The 18,790-nt window shown below is 39.7% G+C and overlaps 1 protein-coding gene across 5 annotated transcripts in view; it reads left to right on the plus strand.

The window, feature by feature from the left end:
- Positions 1–18,790, plus strand: part of sick (sickie) — a 193,147-nt gene that overhangs the window by 27,096 nt on the left and 147,261 nt on the right. For 2 of the 5 annotated variants that reach the window (XM_069112533.1, XM_069112534.1), the window contains exon 1: positions 3,166–3,885. The exons of 2 other annotated variants lie outside the window; for them this stretch is intronic. In XM_069112533.1, coding sequence (XP_068968634.1) covers positions 3,181–3,885 — 705 coding nt within the window. In that variant the 5' untranslated portion in view covers positions 3,166–3,180. Of the gene's footprint in view, positions 1–3,165; positions 3,886–17,040; positions 17,779–18,790 lie in introns of those variants that run through there. One more of the 5 variants, XM_069112535.1, reaches the window with a different exon arrangement.

Raw genomic sequence — 18,790 nt, forward strand, 5'->3', positions numbered from 1 at the left:
ATGTTCATCGTCATGTTATACATATAAGGTATCATTGTTGTGTTTGAACCAGTACAACAAAGATTCAGTTGAAATAAAATGATTTGGCAACGAAATTGCAATTGAAACGATAAAGATATAATGCCGCGTATATTATGCGTTCAACAAGTTGTAGAACGAGTATTACTAGACAAGTAGTTCACTGGATTGATCTAATGGGTTCATTAAGTATAACGTATAAAAACCAGTTAAATAATCGATGCTTCTATCGATGAAAGTTTCGATCGAACGAAAGCGAATGAGGATCGTATATGAGGGGTCTTTGTGTACAGAGGGATTCACTTTCATGTGGAAAAAGTGATTCGTAATAATCCCGAAGCCAGTGACATGGCAATAACGTTTTCCGTAAGCCACCCTTTGCGTAGTCGGAAGTTGGTAGCGGTTGTCATCGGCTTCTCGATAATTTCCATGTTTCTTCGACTGTGTAGGCAGTGCTTTCTAATCGAAATAATTGGGAGCCCCTGATCCAAAGGGCTAAGCCACAGGGTCGTTGGTCTGCGTTATTATATTGAATTCGTGGAAACGAGAAAGTAAGTCGCCGGGAAGGCCATTGAATGGGAAACTAGAAATCGGGAAGCAGACAAGCATAAGCTTGGTGTGGCTTTATTAATTATTTCGAGGGCTCTCTAATCACCCCTTCGCCACCATGTGTGCCTATACAGATGCGAAGGTATCGATTTTTTTTGTTTACAGATAAAAGAAACTTGCTATATTATAAACTTTTTTGTTATCATGAAATTTTTGTAATACTTTTTCCTCGCTACTATTCGTCGTTAGTCCTGTAAAGTTTCTTCTAACAATATCCATTTTAATAAAAAAATTTCATAACAAAGTCTTTGAATAAAAAATAGAGTGGACCTTTGATAAAACCATAAAGCCATAAAGTTCAAATTAATATTATTAATAACCTAATATTGAAAAAAACTAATTAACAAACTTATAGTTTAATAAAGTAATATATCAATGATTAATAAACTAATACTTTGTTGCGTGAAAATATCTTTATTTTTCTAATTCGTATTGAAATAACAACATTATCTCTGTCTATAAATCGTATCGGGTCGTACAGTTAACCCTACTCGCGTAACTAGGAAATCTGATTAGATGGTCATGGGTTACTTATCATGCATCCAAAATCTTCTGGTGCGCTGAGCATTTGCTATCAATATGTAGATCCAGTCAGGGTTACGGTGTGCTTGCACTGTACCGACACTCGTCACGTTGTCGTACAAAGGGGGACTTCTTCGAGGGTGGAACGTTTTCATGTACCTTTTTCATACCGGCGCCGATTCCACAGTCATCACCAGGAGACCAACAGCCTTCTCTTTTTTCTCGAGTGCTTTTATAATATTCACCCCCGTGTACACACGCCTCGCTTGTGATTTTTCTTGCTCGAACCCCTCTCGAAAATAGCACCGACGCGACGATCGGAGATCGGGGAAACCACCTTTCGATATTGACCCTTGAAGCTTTTGTCGGTCTCCTTATCGCGGTTTTTCCTCTCGCCAACAGGAACCACGAAAAATAAGTATGTACCTAGACGTTTTAGAATGGTGCTTTCTTACAAGTATGTCGTCGATCTTTCGATTCCTTTAACAACTCGGTATAATAGAGAACATCGTTGCGGTGCTTCTTATATGATAAAAAGAAAGAGCATACACAGGAAAACGATTTCTAACGCTAGAATTTGTAATACATGGTAAATATTTAAATTATCTTTGCAGTTTAGAGATAAGAAAATATGAGTGGGAAGAGCTTTGTTTTTACGCAATGTTTGCTATTATCATCGGGTAACACTTTTTCTTTATGCATTGAAACGAAGTTTTGAATTAATACGAACATAAAAGAGTAGGTTTCTTAGAACCATTTATTTTAGTTAGTTTGATTTTAATAAACCAATTTTTTGACCTATTAAAAGCTGAATGTTTTTCTTCGTTTCTCAAGGCGGACTATTAAATTCTGTACGCACGTATTACTTTTTGATTACTTTTGATTATTCGTCAAATAAACAGTGTCATTGGTAACTGGTGGTACAAGCGGAAAGGGGGTGATTCTACGGGAAAAAAGAAGTCGAAAATATAGAATAAAAATTTTTCGTTTGAAGCTTTGTTTTCGAGAAAATCGACTTTGAATTTTCGCTCGGTACGCGTGCACTTATCACGTCTCGTTATAATGGATCTCACTGTAGATTTTTAAAAAAATTTAAAAAAAAGGAAAAAATTTTTATTCTATATTTTCGACTTCTTTTTTCGCGTAGAATCACCCCCTTTCCGCTTGTACCACCAGTTACCAATGACCCTTGGCAAACGAAGCAAAATTAAAAGAGAATAAACACACGGATATGTAACTTCTACGTCATATAACGTATAGGGAATCAGTGAGGCTATCGTATTCCCACGTTGTTCAAAGGAATTCGTAGTCAGCTATTACCTGGCACGTGCGTGAAAATTCGGTAGAAAGGTGTCAAGTAACTTTGTAAAGTTACTGGTTGGAAATTTCGTGGCAGTGGCGTAAGTGAAATAATTGCGGCTTCTCGCCGCTTCTCATTTGGTCGCGCTTCGCCGTGCGAACATTGTTGTAGATTCGATGACGCGATGTGCGCCCGCGCACAAGCGCGCCACGGCTACGTCGTCCTGTGGCGCATCGGACGCTTTGAAACACCGTCAGTCCTGCCGAGGATCCTTCTAAGGGTGCTCGTTCTATACACTTGGAAGATCGTACGAGATAATTTCCAAAAGACGGTTCGCGATTTCGTTCCTTCGTTACTCCTCCTTTGTGCAAAGAAACGTTTTCCTAGGTCATTGTATAGTTCTCTCTTCTCTTTTTCGCGAAGTATGTCCATTTATATACATCAAACTGATAATTGATTCTCTTTGAGAACATCATCGATGAAATTTTTATAAATATAATTTATCGACCTTTATATGTGTGCAATATTATTCTTACACTTTCATAGAATAATCATGACACGCGTATACGTGAGATAGCAAGAGATAAAAAATTGTGTGAGTGAAGAATTAGAACGACAGCAGGGGAAAAGACGAATGGAACGTTCGAAAAAGCAAGCACAAAGTATCGATGATTTATCGGGAAATTTTCAGTGGTTCGAAACGATTTTTGCCACGTTGCAATGTGGTCACGATGTCCGGTGCATCAGGACTCAAGCCATCCGTGATATTACCTAGGAACAATAACGGCGCGAGGAGTAAAATTTGCAAATTGACATCGCCGAAATCTCTGATATCGCCTTTAACTGGAAATTCGTCGAAGAAGTCGCAAGAATCCGCCACGGATTCTCCATCGTCCAGTCCCGCCAAGTCTTCCGTGTCGTCGACATCTCCACGTCGAAGTGTTCAAAGCGTGGAATCCAGTAAAAAGTCACCTAAAAGATATTTGCAGCAGGAGGAGCGACAGCAAACGTCGCAGGTGCAACCGTATTGTCCGAAAGCTTCTCCGAAACGTTCACCTAGAAGATACATATCTGTGTTTGAGGAAGATTTTCTACAAGACGAGATGGTTCTCGGGCTTCGTGTCTCTTCCACGGGTGGTGGAAACGAGCCAGGAATGTCGTTTTTAGAATTCGAGTCGCTTTACACGTTAGAAAAGGAGTTGATGCAATCGCGACAAGATGTAGGTCAAGTGGACGACAAGTGCATCTTTGGTGGGTGGTTTGGTAGACGAGGCCTTTACACCGAGCTACCCGAACCGCTGTACCAACAAGCGATCGCCGCGGCAACTACTACATCATCCCAGATCCCAACAGAGGGATTCAGCTTCGCACCTGGGTGGTCCCTGAATGTTGAACACTTCTATCAGTGGCAGAATCGGGGCAAAACTACGCAGCAGGTATTGAATTTTCCAAAATTCCATCGAAACGTTCTCGAGAAGACGCGATGTTAATACGAACGAGAAGAATGAACAGGCTGTACGATTTCATAAAATTAAAGACCAAAAGATTGATACACCATGTACGTACGATGTGAATAAGTCTCATCCATATTCGATAAATCAATATCTTTGCTTCACATATATGGAGTTACTTGATTGGTTTTAACATACTATATATACTATCTAGATCACTTCTATCACGTATCTTCTGGATTACTTGTATTTCATCGTTGCTGATTTTTCAGATAAGTAAATCTATGCGTATCTATACCTTATAGAAAACGTTATAAAAGTATTTGAAAAACCGAAAGCTATAATTGACGCGGTTACCCGAATTCTGGAATTGGAAATGAGCTGTCAAGAGCACACGTCGTCGTTTGTCTCTTCGCCGGGCTATACACGTATCTAGAGGTTGATGCGCGAGATCCCGTTTGCTGTGGGTCGCGTTACGAATTAATTGAAAAACGAAAGCAATCTCGCCAAAGCTTGCCGTCAGTCGCGCACAAATTGCGAACTCGAATACATTTAACGCGAATCACTTCTCTCTTTTGTTATTCTATTTGTTCCTTTTGCCTCTCTGGCTGCGCGCTTAGTTATCCGTATTTATGCGTGACATTTTCCGTGTTTCCTCCTCGATTTCGATTCCGCGCGTTATTCGTCTCGTTTCCCCCATTCTATTCATTTCCTTTTTCTTTTTTCTTTCTTTTTTTTTCTGTTTTCCACTGGCCCTCCATCTTTCTGCTGGCTGTTGCTCATTGGTTATTCGTACCCTCTCTTCCTCCGTATCGCTCTATCTCTATCCGTTGGCCAGTCCGTTTCCTGTTCTCTTTCGCGTTTCATCCCTCGAGGCAGATTCGAGCAAGAACCGATTTTCACGTCCCTCATCGAGCTAATTTCGGCAACCAAGCTGCAAATTTGCGGTACGACGCTATCGAGTTTTACTTCATTTCACTTGTGCCGCGGGCAATTTATACGATGGTACTTTGTTCTCGTCATTTTCGGCCTGGAATTGATAAAAGTGATGGGACGTTCGGCCTCTGCGATTTACGAGTTCCTCTCTGCACCGTGATTGCACTTCGATTTGAAATATTTAGCGGGCAAAGCTCCAGTCAAATTTGCTAAATAATCGTCTTTTTTCACAATCAACGACTCGTTATTCACGTTATTCGAAATAAATTTATTCACAGTTATATCCTGCATTTTTCTCCAAGTGATAAAAATGCACCGTGTACTACGAACCAGGGTAAAAGTGTAGTTTCCTAAAATATGAAGCGATTTGATTCGATTGAAATCGAGTTGTTCTTATTTTCTCAATTTTTAATTTTAATTTCCTCTACATCATTGGCAATTTTTCGACAAAGGAAATTTAAAGATTCTCAAAAAGAGGAGCGGTTTGGTGAGATTATCGAATACGTTGCCCGGGGGTGTGAAGGTGCTTTGATCACCCCCCAGAATCCTAAGTTTCACGTCTCGATTTGCTCTCTCACGGTGTTTACTTTAAGGGATGCCACTGGCTACCAGCATCTTTCGGTACGAAGGAGGACTGCACTTCTCTTCCTTATATATATTGCAAGGGAATTGCTCTTTGTTCCTCTCTGGGCCGACGAACGAGGATGAAGTTGTTTTCATTACCGGAAAGTTTCACAGCCGGATCGTTCCTATGATCAAAGGAGAAATTGACTTTGTTTATTAACCGTCACGACCCTGCTCTGCTTTAAAGTAATTAGCGGAATATGTGCGAAACACATTGAGGAAATCACAGCGTAATTCCGGCTACAAAGGAACGCGGGGTGATAACACAAACTCTATAATACCAAGTGCTTTATATTATACTTTGTAGTAGACAGAAAGTTAAAAGCAGCCACAGTTAGCTTTTTAGTATACTGATATCCGTTACGATAATAACAATAATTGTGATAATAATATAACAATTTTCGTTAATTGGGATAATTTTTAGTTAAATTTGTAGTTATAGTATTAATTTTTCTAATATTCATCGATACTCTTCTTCGTTTCTGAAGAAGATACTTTCTTTTTTATCAGTTCCGATGGTCATCTATTTGATGTAAAATTTTGTTTCGAAAATCAGACAGAAATGATAGATGTATCGCGTTTATTTCACAGGTTTGTGAAAACAATACGTGATCACGCTTTAGTGATCGATGATGGGATTACACGGCAAAGTACACAGGTGTTTCGTTGTACACTGTACGCTGTACACGTTCAGAAAGGCGTGACTGAAGAGGGTGGGATAAAAAGAAATAAAGGAAAAAAACGCGTGCATTCGATGTTGGTCGAATGCCAGATCATCGAAACGTAAATTACCGGTAGTAGAAGAGGAAAAGCAGAATTTGTAGGGTATAGAATCGTTGGAATACCTGCCTCTTCCGGTCGATTACACCTAACAATATGCTCGCTTGTGTATCTGTTTAATCGCTGCACTTACTTACAGCAGTGTAATTTAACGCGTGTTGGGAAAGTACGCATTGCGCTTTGTACTATGTACAAGGTAGATATATGTAGGTAATAATTGTAAGATAACAGGTGCAATGCCTCCTACTGACTTTTGGTCTATACTGAATCCAACGATGAGAACGAACGAGTATCAAATTTTCGATTAATCTATATTAATTGTTCGAAATTATTGAATTTCATTGATCAACATAAATATTTGCTGCTATACTATCAGAACGTTTTATTACATTACGTCACGATATATATATTAGAATATTATAAAATGATATATAAATTAGAATATTATAAATCGAAATCGAAACGTTTTATTTTTTCTTACTGTAGGAAATAAATGTCACGATTGCTAGTAGTGATATTTATCGAGACTGTAATGTCGTGTGTCAGCTACATAGACGCCTTTAGGAATTTATATCTACAAGTATAAAGAACCATGAGTCAGCGAGAACCAACGATTGAATTAAAGATCTATTTTGTCGGTAAGATAGTTGAACAGGCAGAGATATGCGCTTTGCCTTGGGGTAGGTTCGCTCCCGTCGAGTTCAGCCGAGTTACATGTAGGTACGTGCTTACGCGACCTAAATCATTTATCGTCCAATTGCCAATTTGCAGCCCCAGGAAAATTGCTTTGCCACCAGGGTATCCACCCTCTTTCTGCGTGTTTCGTTCCTCTTATTCTTCTTTTCTATTTATGGAATTTCATCTTCTTCCTCTTCCAATTTTTCATTTTCGAACGGTAATAAATATTTTCATGAATTTCGTTTCTTATTATTTATATTATAAGCTTGCTCTTAAAAAGTTTGAGGTTTCTCCGGATACAATGCACGTTAAAATTCCTCCGCTCAGGAAGAAAACGATTCTAAAGGTTAAGATAGGTCGACGCGATAGAATAAACTCGTGGTTAATAGCTAATGTAATTCACCACGTGGTTGGCATTTCTAGTTTCTCCGATTTTTAAATGCCACGCTTTCCACGAAGAAATTGAAAACAAACTACTGTCGATAAATTCTTTTAACAACACTAGCAAATATATGAAAATCACTAAGTTTACAATCGAATAACATACATGGATACAGCCCTTCAGATTCCATTTACTGATAGTCTACCATTATTTTCCAATGTTCACAATGTTTCGCTAGAATCCATAACAAAAATAGGAAAGTAAAGCCGTTTTACTTTTATTTGATGTGTGTAACGCGTAATGTTTTTCTTTCTGTGTTCGACCCAACGTTGTCAGCCAGAACATACAAATATCCGTAATCCCTGTGTATTATCCGTGATACGTTCCACGTCTATAGAAGCGAGGCAACGAGCTCGGAAAAATAATCGAGAAATATGCGCGCCAGAGGATGTCCTGATGAAATAAATACTCGTACGTCACTGGTATGCACCGCTTCCGGACTATAAATTTCGTATCGATATCGGATGTCCCTTTGGGCTATCGTATCTCATTCGTTGTCCCGATTGTTCATCCTTTCGTTTTCTTTTTTCTTTCCTTTTTTCAATGTTGTTCGCACTTTGTTACCGTGCAACTGGAAGAGTAGAGGGTTAGTTTTCGTTGAACGAGGAATGGCAACGCGATCGAATTTCCCGTTGAAGCCAGTTTTAGTTAGTCACTGAATCGTCTCGTAATCTTTGAAATTCGATCTTCGTAAACGGATTATTCGTCAAATTACAACAATGATAATATATCGGTGAAATTTCCCGGAGAATAGAATTAGTATTTTTGTTTCGTGAACACAAAGTTCAACATCAAAAATATAATCAAATTGCAAAAAGAATATTAGTGACATAGCCATATCAATGCTCAACGAGCTGTGCTATAACCTTTGTATATGCAACGAATGATGTAGAGATTTTCGTAAAATATTGCATTTTATGTACGATTCAACTTCAACTTTTACAGTACTCCCAACGTAGTTTTCACTTTGTGCTTCTGCGGTTGTTCTTTGAGGGCATTTTATATCGCTGGAAAAGCGGAGGCACGTACTTTAAGAGAGTCGTGACGTGTCACGTGATGAGAATATAACGTTCGTTCACGTCACAGTACGCCCTTCGTTTACGTAGCGAAGCAGAAGAGGGGATCCTTCCCTCCCTCTTTAGGGTAAGAAAATGTCCTTGTAGAATAGCACTACTCCGCGCTTAGATCTTGACGAAAGCATCTGCAATAGTGAGCAATAATGTCAAATCTCTTGGAAAGTTTCAATGAAGAATCCTAGCAAATTAACAGCACGCTCCATTATCCCCTAGTTAATACCCAATTATATTCTAAAATTTATTAGACGTTGCAACTTTCTTCAGTCTGACAAGCAATCTCGTATTTGTCAATTTACTTCAATGAAAATGAAGGAAATTAAAAGCTGAATAAAGCTTCGATGTCCTTATTTAAAGTCGATACAAGTAAAATCTTTATGTCATTACGAACATTGAATGATACTAATGAATAATTAAAATGACAGATAAGCAATTAAAATAAGTGTATCCGTCAATTAGCCGGCTTGTTGACGATCGCCGAGTTCCAGCTATTCGGACGTGAATCAGAGCGGGGTGTGTCATCAATCGACAATTAAAGAGTGACACGTTCTTTCCCTGAATGACGACGAGTTCGTTTACTCGGTGATGCAGAAGGGAGGATCCTTCCTCTTCTGGTATGTCCTGAGGGCAAAGGGGGGCGCAGTAAAATGCCGGTGCTACTCTCGAATCAGACACGAGCATTAGATCTGGTTCCCGCAGCGTGGCAACCCTCAACAAACGTCGAAGCTCGTTAGAGCTTTTTGGAGTAAGTTAGCAAGCGTGTCTGTGCGCGTCTTCCATACAACTGACGATACGTGAGACGAAAGAATTATTGCAATTTCGGCGTGACGCTCGTCGAATTCGTAATGTCGTGCGCGGCTCCTTTCCGCGAACGGCACGCGTCTGCCGTACAGATTCGAGCAGAATAGTAGATCCGACTCTCCACCGCGAGATTTCTAACTGCTTGACAGGAATTTATATCAATTTTTAGGCTGCCTGAAATCGTACGGGTTGAATAGCCCGACTACCTGGAATCGTGGATTTGTAACGTTATTCTAAGAATCAGGGACATGACAAATCGGCAGAAGTAAAAATAGAAAGACGAATACGCTTATCTTTCTTTTTTTTTATCAGTGGATTGTCCCTATACGGACTGTCGCGGGTTTCATATTTATTTATTTCTTCGTTGTACGAAGGATCAACCGCGGCAAAATTAGCCTTCTAGTGCAATTAGATACTATACACTATCGTCATAGATTTACATGATTCATTAGAGATGTCAATTTAAGAGTTCGAGTTTACGAAACGGCAGCTCCGATATTTAAATTCCAGCTATTTATTCGAAGCAAAGGAAAAGTGTAAGTTTCATATTCAAAAGTGCGAAAGTTTATTACTACGAATTTATAATATGCTTGAAGAAATAATTTGTATAATTTTAACTTAATTTTCGTTTTACTCAAAACTATCGGAAACTGCTCATTATGGCAGGCCCTTCAGTTACAAAAGAGAAGTTTCGTTTCATTTACGTTTAGTTTCAATGTTTATTTAAATTTTATAAAGAATTCCCCTGATCTTCTCGCCTATCAGATATTCATTTTTTCATCAGATATCATTTTTCGCGAATCGGTCCACGCCATACTAAAATCGCTCGCGCTCTCTTCGTTCCGGAGAACGATCGAGAAATAAATAACAGGAACAGGATCTAACAGAAGCGATGAAAAGGTTACACGTTCTCGGTACGAGCGCGTGTGGGTCCAAGCAAGGAGTCGTCCCATGAGCGAAAGTATTGTCGTCGCTCGTTTTCGCGGCTACACGCGTACACGTGCACCGTAAAGCAGCTTAAGGATCGTTAAGACGGCCTCGTGTGGGCTAGTTCTCGCACAGGATGCCCACACGATGCGCACAATGTACAATAGCAGGGTAGGGCCTGGTTGCATCGTTGGTTACAGCCTGTGATCCAGGTATATTTAGCTCGCGTGCATCGTAATGACGCGTAGGTGTAACTCATTCATAAAACATAAACCATGTGGCGCCGTTCGAGCCGATAAAAAGAAGAGGAGACGTTGACTTTTGCCGCTGTTTGGGGGAATTAAGACGATTATTGCCAACTCGATCGCTAGATGTTTACGAACGTATATCGCGATTTAGGGTGGTTGGATCTCGACTTCTGGAAGTTCAGGTGTCTGAAAGTTAGCCTCCCGAGAAACTTATAATTAATGTTATATGATAGTACCCTCGATAGTTTCGGCGAATTAATGTTGTCGAGTTTCACTAACGTGCTATTGAAGTATGTTTATTAATTTGACGTAACTATGCTTCATAAGGCATATTACTTTAGTTTGAAACGAATGAGAAGAATATAGCGAAAAGAATTATACTGGAAACATAAATACCTTGTTCAGTACCTAAAAACATAAATATCTTGGTCGGTTTGCAATAAAAATATTTCAATTTGTTCGACCATACAAATTAAAAAGCTTAACCTTTCGGTCGAGCGTAAATGATTATCTTGTATTCTTCGTGTCTGAAGAATGCTTATAGTACGAGGTAAAGCGAGAGAAACACGAGACAAATGATATACGCAATCTCCGTTGCAGAGGGTTATAATTCTTATTGGATTGCCCGTAAGGTGGACCACCGAGTCTCGAAAATAAGTCGTAAAAGTGGACAAGGACTCAGATACGGGTTTCATGAAAGTTGCCGCGTAAAAATAACTTGTTCCTTCCGGATTTTCGTAGTCATGACAACGAGTTTCCTCGAATCTCGAGAGGGTACGATACGTTTTATGCCACACTGCAGGACACGTACACTTCTCATCCTGAGGAAAGAGGGTGCATCCTCCGTTCGTTCGTTCTTTGGGGGACGATAACTCGGTTACGAAGGTTCTCAACTCGAGCAACTTTAATTTCTGTCAGGTATCAAATAGGAAAAAATATTACCATCAATTTTAGTTCTTTTGCAATTTTATCATACACGATTCGATATCGTTTTTTAAATTGTAGCAATTCTCTTCACGAATAGCATAATTTTATTAGATAAAATCATAACACTTCCGTCTTAGAAAGTGGATCATTTTTGCAATTAACTTTTACAAATATCTAAAAGTAGATAATCTTTTAGACGTATCACTAGCAAGCCAACGTGTACGTTGCATTTGGATTGTCATAGATAGCTTTCGAGGGAAGGAGAGTGGAGTAACTCAAATAAATAGAAGGAAAAGTGACGATTCGTCCATATTTTGGTTTCCTTGATTTGCAAATAAAGCGAGGGGTCTTTGCGAATATGCGCGGCAACGTATACAGGGAGAAATGGTAAATATAGAAATAAAAGGTAGAACGAAAGGGAAAAATGGGCACTGACAGAGGGTGGGTCAGCACGTGGTTCATTTGCAACGAGTAGTTCAGAGAGAAAGAAAAATTCAGGGCGATGACCGTAGGAAAACAAAGAGAACAACGAGCACCAAGTGCAGCTTTCGTATGTGCATAAATTTTAACGTCTGCACGGCTTCCCCGCGCATTTATCACCCAAATAGAATTTTTACGATTAATGAACGCACTTCTAATTATCTCTCCTTTTATGTACTCGAACGTACGAATTAAACCTGTGTATACGTAAAAGCAATTTATCTACCGTTAAATTGAATACACTTGCTTGTAAATTTCAAATAATGTTTGATTTATACCGAATATAAATAAAATTAATTCATAAAACTCATCTCAATATTTTATTGCTCAAAATGTTGTTCTCCCTTTTTTTTATCATTTACTCATTTACTTTTTTGTATCGTTTATTTCGTTCTTCTCTTTATGTCTTACGGTTTATATCTTGTCTTGTCTCCTTTTACACCTACAGTTATACAAAGTTAATTGACGGGATGGTAGAAGCGCGCCATATTCTCTTTTTAATTAGCTCATCTGTATGAGAATCGCTTAAAACAATATCCAGTGAAATGGAATTTTGTCAAAATTAATATATAGCGCGATTCCTAAACCATTTTTCACAGACCAAAAGAAACGAATCTATTTCGCATTGTCTTCCGAAATTACACTCATTTACGTGTAGATTGCTTCCGTGTTCGCTATCGGTTCGCTCGATAAACATTTTTCCCAGGTTCGGTAATCAACGTCATATCGGACAAAGAGGATAATTTTATCTCGTTCAGAGGATTATTTGTTCACGATCGTTACTCCGTCCTACCACCCTCTGTCGCTCTGCAACGTCTTTTTCATTTCGACTGACTGGCCCGTCTCGATATCGTGGCCAAGGCAAACCTAATTTCATCGCCCCATTCTCTTGGCGCCCATCGAGTAGCCCCTTCATAATCGGACGACAAAGGCGGAGCCACCCCTTTTCCGCCTTTCAATCTCTCTCTTTCAACTTGCACTCTCTTTCTCTCTGTCTGCCTCTCTGTCTCTCTGTCTGTCTGTCTGTCTCTCTCTCTCTCTCTTTCTCTGTTCGTCCATTCTATGCCCATATGTATCCTTTTTCCTCTTTCACACTCTCGTTCTCTTTCACGAAAGGATCAGTCCAGTATCCATTTTTGCAAAAGTGGCATATATGAAGTATCCCCTAAATTTTGAGGGAGTCACCAGTTTCGCTACTGCCTTTTAACGATTTCATTTACCCGCTATGATTCTTGAAACGATGGGGAGCAGAGGTGTCATTGCGGCCCGGTTTCATGTATTCGGGATCGACCGTGTCAAGAGCGAAATTCATTTGTACCGCCAGGTTGACGTTTCAAAGTGGAAACTGGAAAATTTCGTTTGTATTATTTCGACGTAGGGGAGAAACGCATCTGGCCATTTTAAACGGAAACTTGTTAAATCCATACTACGTATCTTCTTTCGTTAAATATTGATCGTAAGTTATCAATGAAAAGTCGAAATGTTTTGCATTCGAAGCGACGTGTAAATAAAACTAATCACGCGAAACATCTGTCGTTTTGCAACAAACAATTGTAATTGTAATTTTTCAAAGAAAATGATTGTTTAGCGAATTATGAACTTTTTGTCTCCTCTGTTACGTACCAATTTCATTTATTCCTCGAGAAACTCTATTACTCTTGGCTTGGAATTTCTCTCGTCAGATACATTTCTTAGTTCTCACGATCCACTTCAAGCATCGTTTTCAACCAATAGAGTGAATCGAAGTGTTTTAGCGATTTTAATAAAGAATTAAACAAATCAAAATATTCTTTCCTCGTTGTACATTAAAATCTTTTCTGCGCTGATAGTTAAGCCTCGACATTCTGAATGAGCTCTTCTCATATTTGCTTCAATATCAGCGGAAAGAAAATTTATATCGCTACATGATGGAAGCGCGTGGAAAGTTGACTATGGCGCATCGTAAATCAGGTACACGTATGATGAGAATGAGTCACAGGAATGAAAGGGAGGATCGGGTGCATTGACACGGCCGTTGTTATTTATCGTTCGAACGAAATTTATCGTTGGTTAAGATATCTTTGAAAGCAGAAACGCATGAGCAATTACCTAGACGGCGAGCCTGGGAACCGTGTACGCAGGGCTGATCGATATTCGACTTGGCGTCGATTATCGTGCAGGTTGCCACGGGTAGGTGCGTATAGGCGCGTTAAAAGGCAACACGATGGCCGGCATTACAATTAATGATGGTGCTCGTATGTGAATCGTACGGAATAGCAATCGATAGTACAGCACCTGTCAAGAATGCTCAAGGTTACCCTCATCGCTGTCATTGTCCACACGGCGAAATTCCCGCCGGGTTTCCCGGTCCTCCTCTTTTTCAATCGGCCGCCGACAAAACAACCAACGATGCCCATTTGCATTTAATGGGTTTTGCTAGTTTGAAAATTAAAATGAGACGCTTGACAACCGGTGCGATAGCAACGTTAATATTTGCACAATCGAGCTGATTATTTCGTGCCTAGTTGCACGAGTTATTCGGAAGCCACATCGGTCAACTCCATAAATCGAGAAGTACAGAGAAGCGATGGTGTTATATAACGCTGTTTATCTTTCATTTATTTTGGAATTCATTTCTCGAGATTTTATTATTTTTTAGGAAATAAATGAAAACTGGAGTTGATCAGTTTTTTGGCTTTTGAGAGGCTCGTATCAAAAACGATAATCTCATGAATTTAGCAGTGAATAAACATTCGTATTCTTCGTACGAAATGTGTAGCTTATTTTACAAGTACGAGCACACACACATTATGACGTACCTGAATAAATAATTCGATATAAAAAAAATCTATTGATTCTAAAAGAAAGGTAATTTAATTTTTTTCATGTTAAAAGACTAATGGTACGAATCTAAGCGTGAAACAGTAAGTAAAATGCAAGTGTAATCCAAATCAAAATAAAGCCGGCGAATTTGGCGTAAGTCAAGAAATAGAGCGGCATTTTTACAGTTTTACGAGCGGCCAAACTAATCGGCAATCTAAGATCGTTTATTGACGAATTTATAGCTTTTTCTCGATTCTGTTAATTTACGGAACAATAGCCACGCAGCGCCGTTCGCTCATTCTACTCTGTTTCCAGTTAAGTTGAATTAAAACGACTTATAATCGAGCTCTCGTCTCGAGATCCTCTCTTCTCCCTTTTTCTCTCTAGCTACTTTCGTTCCTATTTTCATCCCTCGTACACGTCGCGTTATTTTCGCTCGAACAGAAAAGATATTATCTTCTTGGAAGACGATGGGATCCGCAGTAATTTTTATTAGCTTCTCGTTATGCGATTAGTTTTCCCTACCTTATTAACATTCGCCTGAACTTTTATCTTTTTCAAATTTTCTTGTCGAATCGACTAGTATTCTATTCCTAAAACAATTCCTATCTTCTAAATTACTTTATTAAAAATGATAATTACGTTACACCTTTTGTTACAAAGACATCATTGCCGGGATAATTAAATAACTAAATAAGAAAACACGAGTTGACTTCTACATTACAGAGATTCGATCATAAATTCGTAAAGTAGAATATAATCGTAACTCGATTTACACAAATTGAGGAAATAGAAAAAACAGATAATATTAATCACATTTACAACATTTCGATTAACATTTCACTTCCGCGTGTCCAACCACAATGGATACAGTTACTTCGAATTACTCACCAATTGTTATCGTCGATTTATTCTGAGAAAACGTTCACGCTGCTGCCTGTATTTCATTTCTTTCAACGTACGAAAGTTGTATTCACTGTCTGATAGAAACTACTCGCAATAATTGCTCAGGAAATCCCGTGTCGCGTCGAACGCTCGACAAAAGGAAACCGAATGTAACAACGTTCGGTCGAAAGAGAAGAATGGGACGCAGCAACGAGATAGAATTGAAGCATTAAAAAGGAAAAAGAGAAAAAAACGATGAAGAAGCGACGGAAAAAGGGTGTGAGAGAGGAAGATGGAAGGAGAAGGAGCGAGAGTACGTACGCATAGAGAAGTGTGCGCGACGCGCGTATTCAGTTACGTCCGGTGCGTCGCGCCGTCGAGACGCGCCGTTTCGGCAACAAGTTTCGTCCGCGTGCGCTTCACGATGCGTTTCCACGCGTGTTCTCGCTGTCTCGTGGCTACCTTCGCAACTTTGCTTGAGAAACTGCACCAACTACACAATCATCGACGATTGCTTTTCGTTTCTGTCAAACGATTATTAATTAGCTATTAATTAACAACGAAAAGAAAAAGGCGAATAAAGATCTGGGTGGTCGTTAGTAGATCGAAGAGACGTACAGTGTCGATGAAGTTTCTAGAATTCTTGGATGAAGGTATTACATGAAGGATAACGAATGAACAACAGACGAATATTATTCTGTTGGATTTCTTTCGTTAATTTCTAAAGTGATTGGATAATAATATAGCAGCGAAAAAGGCACAAGTGGATTACCATTTCTGTTTACATGGGGTGGCGACGGTCAGCAAAATTGAATAATTGGATAATACGAAATGGGATAAGTTGGAGTGGTTGAAGTCTTTCTGCGATGCTCTTAAAACAATGCGCGACTTGGTTGCCGCTACTTGAGAAGCGTCATCGATCGTTTCTCATTCGACGCTCAGAGATCTCCCGATTCTATCGGTTCGCCATTCTCCTGGAGAACCGACCAAGTGCTATTTCATTAAATTTCGCCGTGTCTCGCTTTTCATCGAGCGCAAATAGTTTGGCAATTCTTCCTTCGAAGACTTTGAAAGTGTTCTGGGAACGATAAAAAATATGAGAAGTATTAAGGCCGAGTGATTGAATGACAAAGAACTTGTAACGATAAAACTTGAAACCTTTCCGTAAAACGGGTATAAATCGTTTAATGGTTGTGCTAATGGTTAGTCTTGAAATTAGTTGAGTTTGCTGGTTGATGTTTATTTCGTCCAAGAGTTAATCGTTATAATACCGTAATTAATCGTTGTATTAGTTCTATCAGTTGGCTTATCAAATTTTTATCAAGCAGTAAAAATTTGTATAGAAGCTGAAGCTGTAATTTTAATCGATCGAAGCTTAGTTGCGCTCCTTTCGCTTTCGTAAAGAAAGAAAATTGTGAGAACGTAGACGAGAGTGTAACCTCGACAGAGCTTTGAACTTGTATATTGTTCGCATCGTTACACGTTGCTTGTTGCACGTCTGATGCACCACCGATGCGGTTCTAAGTGCACGAAGTCAAAAGAAACGTGACGACACGCCTCGTAAGAGCACGTGCATCGAGGACAGCGAGATCGTTCCATTAATAGATGGAGAAACACGACCGATCGATCGTCTAGGCATCTTGATCGGTCAGAACCAAATATTTCGAGCAGGGGACCGTACCTAAGGGGACCGTATTGTGCTTCAAAAATTAATTACTGCACTATTACGCACAGGCAATTATCGAACATGTTCCATAGCTCGATTGTGTCAGTTTAATTATTAGTTTCGTGCATTGTTACAAAACGAAAGGTGAAAGGTACAAAGAATGACAGGAGTGTTTGTGCCGGACAAACGAAGCTTTATCGAGGTCCAATCAGCGTGAATTTAATACGACGTGCTAATGATTTATAGCCGACTGTGTCCCGTAATGAAAATTGGTGGCACCTAATCATTACGTTGGTAAATCGTTACAAATATGCCGTTAATCGACAGGAAATCATATCGCGATTCGAAGATCAGCACGGATGACGAATGTTAAGTGTAATTACGGCCAGTAGTTCCACGAGGTTACATCGTTGGAGTGTTCGTGGCGCTCAATTCGAAGCGATAATTAGTGATTCCATGGTGAAGTCCCGGTATAGTGCGTGAATTAATGCGATTTGGATGACGTTAACGACTGTTGGCATCGACGTCATGGCGTGTATTAGAGCACCAAGATCCGTCTGTGGATCGACCGACGACATCAAGGCTGATTCGACCCGCAATGTCATACAGGTACCAGGCCTCTGTTTTCGCGCACGCATGCCGATGTCTACTCGAGTAAACTGCGAATTTGTAAAGCGTCCGCGGTTCCATTGTGTCCGTCCTCTAAACGCCAGGTGCGATCATAGAACCATCAGATGTACGATTCGGTTGCTATATCGTCTTATCTATATCATATTTTTTATATTTTTGATGATGAATATATTGTGATGAAATATTCGTAGGGAAATTCGTAGTAAGATATTTTCTACAAATAATCGTGATAAATTTTACGAGAATATATGTTTACTATACATTGTAGGGGTAGCGAAGTACCGTAAAAAATTGAAGTACTATTGTCACAAACTGTTCTTTTTTCGGTTCTCTCTCTCTCTCTCTCTCTCTCTCTCTCTTCTCGATATATTCTGTATTGGAAAAAACGAAGGTGCGTAAAGAATCGTTCTCGTTTGTATACCGATTAGAGAGCGTGAAAGACACGTGCTCGATTTGCGAGTCACCAAATTGCTCGTTTCAAAGGTAGATATACTTGTGAAACTAGCCTCGCGAGTTTCCAAGTAACGAAATCGTTACTGGAAATCGCCGGCCAACCTATAAAGCTGCTCGCTAGGGTTCTGTGTAATAATGAAAATTAGAATCTGCGTGGTGACCCGAAATTATGAAGGAAGTTCATCCTGCTTCTCTCTTTGCTACGTTCAAAAATAATACGGTGTCTCGACTGGTTCGGGGTTAAGACGTGTGTGTTCCCGCGCTCGAATACACGTCAGAAGTACACCAGTCACACACGAGGCACACGAACGTTTTCGTTAGCGCACGCACATAGAGGAAACGAACGTGCACAGTGTTGAACTGGTAGACGAATCGTGTATGTAAATATACGCGTGCCTCTGTAGAATACGAATGCGCGCACATGCGTGCATCAACTCATAGGTGCAAACAGAGAAACACAATTTCACGTTAATGTGTATGTGCGTGTGCGCACGCGCGCGAACGTGTTGTGTGTGTGTGGACACAGGCACATTCATTT

The sequence above is a fragment of the Bombus flavifrons genome, chromosome 5, assembly GCF_040668555.2.
Source record: "Bombus flavifrons isolate JBK064 chromosome 5, iyBomFlav1_principal, whole genome shotgun sequence".
Taxonomy (NCBI): Eukaryota; Metazoa; Arthropoda; class Insecta; order Hymenoptera; family Apidae; genus Bombus; species Bombus flavifrons.